This window comes from Elephantulus edwardii, unplaced genomic scaffold, assembly GCF_000299155.1.
Source record: "Elephantulus edwardii isolate Elephantulus edwardi_28Jun2011 unplaced genomic scaffold, EleEdw1.0 scaffold00011, whole genome shotgun sequence".
NCBI lineage: Eukaryota > Metazoa > Chordata > Mammalia > Macroscelidea > Macroscelididae > Elephantulus > Elephantulus edwardii.
The window spans coordinates 3,838,803-3,843,580 of record NW_006399761.1 but is presented as its reverse complement, the minus strand read 5'-3'; the positions used below and the strand labels follow the sequence as shown (position 1 = coordinate 3,843,580).

General features: G+C 60.3%; 1 protein-coding gene across 1 annotated transcript in view; it reads left to right on the top strand.

The window, feature by feature from the left end:
* Positions 1-435: 435 nt before the first annotated feature.
* Positions 436-4,778, top strand: part of FBXO41 (F-box protein 41) — a 9,608-nt gene continuing 5,265 nt past the window's right edge. The window contains exons 1-5 of the mRNA XM_006880891.1: positions 436-1,307; positions 2,212-2,431; positions 2,834-2,907; positions 3,141-3,493; positions 4,439-4,680. Of these exons, the coding sequence (XP_006880953.1) occupies positions 436-1,307; positions 2,212-2,431; positions 2,834-2,907; positions 3,141-3,493; positions 4,439-4,680 (1,761 nt within the window). The remainder of the gene's footprint in view (positions 1,308-2,211; positions 2,432-2,833; positions 2,908-3,140; positions 3,494-4,438; positions 4,681-4,778) is intronic.

Below are 4,778 nucleotides of genomic sequence, written 5' to 3'. Positions count from 1 at the left end.
CCTCTGAAAACCCACCCATTGAAGGGTCAGCTCCTGCATTGGTTGGAACTCCACAGTACATAATAATTCATGAGTCTTATGTTGATGAGAGCTTGGCTTTGGGCCAAGTTGAGGCTATTGCAAATATAACAAATACTGCTTTTCCAAAAAATTTTCTCTCTCACACATAGCTAAACTCTCCTACAGGAACCACAGCAGGTCAGCTCTCTCAGAGGTCAGGTCGCTGATGTCCCCTCTCTATCCCCAGAAGGAGGCAATGAAGGGACCCCACCCTCCTAAGACTTGTCCCATCTCTTTCAGCTTCTCATCCCTGGTCGCAGGGGCCTTGAGCCTTCCTGACCTGTCAGGGGGGCTCTCCCGCGGCCCCCCCATGAACGCGCCTGGCTGACCTGCAGTGCCGCGGTGGAGCCAGGGCACCGTGCAGGTAGCGGGGCCATGGCCTCGCTGGACCTGCCCTACCGCTGTCCACGCTGCGGGGAGCACAAGCGCTTCAGGAGCCTGTCGTCGCTGCGTGCGCACCTGGAGTACAGCCACACCTATGAGACGCTCTACATCCTCTCCAAGACCAACAGCATCTGCGATGGGGCCGCCGCTGGTTTCTCGCTGGCGCCAGAGCCTGCCGCCCTGCTGGCGGTGCCGGGTGCGCGGCGAGAGGTCTTCGAGAGCACTTCGTTCCAGGGCAAGGAGCAGGCGGCCGGGCCCGCGACGCCGCATCTGCTGCACCACCACCACCATCACGCGCCCCTCGCCCACTTCCCCGGCGACCTGGTGCCCGCCAGCCTGCCCTGCGAGGAGCTGGCCGAGCCGGGCCTGGTGCCTGCGGCCGCTGCGCGCTATGCGCTGCGTGAGATCGAGATTCCGCTCGGCGAGCTGTTTGCGCGCAAGTCCGTGGCTTCCTCGGCCTGCTCCACGCCGCCGCCCGGGCCTGGCCCTGGCCCCTGCGCGGGGCCCGCCTCGGCCTCGCCCGCGTCTCCATCCCCCGCCGATGTGGCCTACGAGGAGGGTCTGGCGCGCCTCAAGATCCGCGCGCTGGAGAAGCTGGAGGTGGACCGGCGCCTGGAGCGGCTGAGCGAGGAGGTGGAGCAGAAGATCGCGGGTCAGGTGGGCCGCCTGCAGGCCGAGCTGGAGCGCAAGGCGGCCGAGCTGGAGACTGCGCGCCAGGAGAGCGCACGGCTGGGGCGGGAGAAGGAGGAGCTGGAGGAGCGCGCATCGGAGCTGTCCCGCCAAGTGGACGTAAGCGTGGAGCTGTTGGCCTCGCTCAAGCAGGACCTGGTGCACAAGGAGCAGGAGCTGACGCGCAAACAGCAGTGAGTGAGGCAACGGGTCGCTGGGTTTGGTGTATCATGGCTTCCAAGAGCTTGTGTGACCGAGGCTGAAGGTGTCCGTGTGTGCCCTGATGGGGTGTGTTTGGGACTATGAGGGCATGGTGGTATGTGCCTGATGGTGAAGACTTCTTGTTTATTTCTCTTCCTTCTCCCTTACCCCTGTAAAAGACAGCCTCTCCCTTTTTTTGCTCCAAACCCTATCCCTTTTGCTATCCAAACACTTGGTTCAGCCCTCCTCCTCTCTTCCATCAGGGAGCTTTGGTGTCCTAGTAGATAGAGAGTTGTGACGCCAACCCAAATGGAGGTGGTTTGAATCCATCAGCTGCTCGAGGGAAGAAGGATGGGCAATCTAATCTCTTTAACAGCCATTTGCAACCTCTGAACACCCACTGGAGGGTCAGCTATTGAGTCGGGAATGAGTCCCTCTAGGGCCACAGGGTCCGAGTCCATGGCATGTTGATAACAACATACGTGCACATGGCCTGGAAAAGGGTGCCAACTGTGTACATGGCTGTGCCTGTGTTTCTGTTGGAGGTTGTGCATGACGGTTTCTGTGTGGATGTGTCTGGTGCAATGGATGATGATGGCGGTGTGGAGTTGTGTGTGTGTTGGCAGGTGGTATGTGCTGGGTTTCCTAGGGTGTTTGGTGGCAGCGTGTAACTGGGCACATCTGTGAGCACATCTTTGGGAGCAGTGGTGTCTGTGGGCTGTGGTGGGGTAGGTGGAGTGTGAGCATGTGAGTGCATGTGTGCTGCTGTGGGGGCCACCAGCATGCCTCCTGTGTGTATATCTGTGGCTCCGAGTGGACAGCCAGGTCCTCCTGGAGAGTGGATAGGTAGATGGACAGCTGGCAGAGACACGGGGTGAGAGACTGTTCTGCGCCTAGGGAGGTGGTGCAGATCGACCAGTTCCTGAAGGAGACAGCGGCGCGTGAGGCCAGTGCCAAGCTCCGGCTGCAGCAGTTCATCGAGGAGCTGCTGGAAAGGGCAGACCGGGCTGAACGGCAGCTGCAGGTCATCAGCAGTAGCTGCGGCAGCACACCCAGTGCCAGCCTGGGCCGTGGGGGCGGGGGTGCTGGGCCTGCCCCCCGGGGCCCTGGCCGCATGGTGAGTGAGCACCCCCACCATCTCTTGACACCCACACTGCTGATCCCCAGAGGCTCCCAGTCTGAACTGAGGCGCCCTGACTGCACAGAGGCGCCCAGGATGCAGAGGCATGCCCCAGCACCTGGCCTTCAGGGCTCATCTCTGTCGCTCCCCACAGATGAAAACTTGGGAGCCACAAACCAGGGGCTGGGGGGCTGGCTGGGTGAGGGGAGAGGACTGGGGGAGCCTGCCTCTCTGGGCTGTCTGTCTGTCCATTCGTCCATCTTTCCCAACTTTTTTCCTTCTTCTCTCTCCTCTCCCTCCTCTCTCCTCTCCTGTCCTCTCACGCCCTGTCCCTCTGGTTCCTTCTCATCTTCTTGCTCCCCTGCCCTGTCCCTTTCCCATCTGCTCTGGGGCCCGCAGCGAGAGCACCACGCGGGCCCGGCTGTGCCGAGCACGTATGCGGTGTCACGGCATGGCTCCTCGCCCAGCACAGGGTAAGCCTCGGGCCCACCCACCCCAGCCCACCCTCACCCTACAGAGATGCTGCCCGCTGGACGTCTGCCTTGGCTGGGGCTTGGCCTCTCCTCAGTTGTCCATGGTCACTGGTGTCTGCCTTTCTACACTCAACGGGCTCTTGGAAAGTGGGGTGGGTGGGCTGCCCTGGTGGGTTTGGGGGGGTTCTGGAGGCCTGTACCATGGTCTCACCATTCGGTCCACCCTGCCCCAGGGCCTCCAGCCGTGTGCCAGCCGCATCCCAGAGCTCAGGCTGCTATGACAGTGACAGTCTGGAGTTGCCGCGCCCAGAAGAAGGGACTCCTGAGGACAGTGGCCCTGGAGCCCTGGGTGCCCGGGCCCAGGGTGCCACCACCGGATCAGAGCGGTCTCAACCCCCACGCAGCTCAGGCCTGCGGCGCCAGGCCATCCAGAACTGGCAGCGCAGACCCCGCCGGCATAGCACAGAGGGCGAGGAGGGTGATGTCTCAGATGTGGGCTCACGCACCACTGAGTCAGAGGCTGAGGGGTCCTCGGATGCCCCCCGCCCTGGACCTGCTGGGCCCCTGAGCAGCTGCCGACTGTCGGGTAAGTCCTGGGTGTGGACAGAGCAGGGGACCAGGCCATCCGTGACTCAGTCTGGGTGGTGAGCACCTGGTCTCCTAGCTCCTTTTACCTTTGCCCACAGGGAGAATGTTGTTCCCTCCTGCTCTGTTGCCCCACGGTGGGAATTTGTGGAACAAGCAGGGCTGGGGCGTGCACTGCGCAGGACCTCACACTTAGGGGCTAGCTGCAAGATGAGTTCAGCAGCATATGGGGTATTTGAGCTTGATTTCAGGCTGTCCTGGCGGCAGGGGAGACTCGTCCCACACACCCACCCATGCCCACTGGGCCATGAGCACAAGGTTGGGGCAGAGCTCAGGAGGAGTGCAGGCACCAGGAGGCCAAGCCTACTCCAAGTGACCATATGCCAAGCTGTTTTCTGTTCAGAAGCCCAGTGTCCATACACCCATAGCCTGACCCAATACCCACTCCTTAGGAAGCAATTGTAAAGATCAGGGTTTGAGCGAGTGCACCTTAGTCTTTAAACTGACACCATTGCTCTTAAGCACCTTGGAGAGGTCCCTGATGGTAGATTTCCCTAATGTAGCACATCTTTTCATTTGGGACTGCTGCTGCCATGGCTGTTGATTGTGGGTCCAAATAAAATGAAATGGTTGACAACTTCAGTCTTTTCTCCATCCAGCATGATGTTGACTTTTGACCTAGACATGACTGATTATGAATAGTGTGATAATACACTATTTTAAAAACGGACGTTTTTCTAAAACAAACCAAAAAACCCCAGACACTTCGCTTTAAGAATAAATACCTTTTTCTAATTCACAAAATTCAGGCTAGTGATGCAGAAGAGTAAGCAGAGGCCACTTGTCCTATCTCCATGGTTACTGGTCGCCGTCACAGTTTTCTAATCCTGCCTGGCACCCCCAATTCCTGCTCATCTGTCCCCCATTTGTCCCCCATCCTCCACAGCCCGCTCTGAGGGAGGTAGTGGAAGGGGCCAGCGGGCCGAGCGGGGCAGCCCCTCCCGCTCCAACGAGGTCATCAGCCCCGAGATCCTCAAGATGCGAGCAGCCCTATTCTGCATCTTCACCTACCTGGACACGCGCACTCTGCTGCACGCTGCGGAAGTCTGCCGGGACTGGCGCTTCGTGGCTCGCCACCCGGCCGTTTGGACGCGTGTGCTGCTGGAGAACGCGCGGGTCTGCTCCAAGGTGTGCGCCCCAACCCCCCTTTCCTCCATGCCCCCTTTTCCCCAACCCTCATCCTCTCCAACTCCCACCTACTCAGCCCCGCCCCGCCCCGCGTGCGC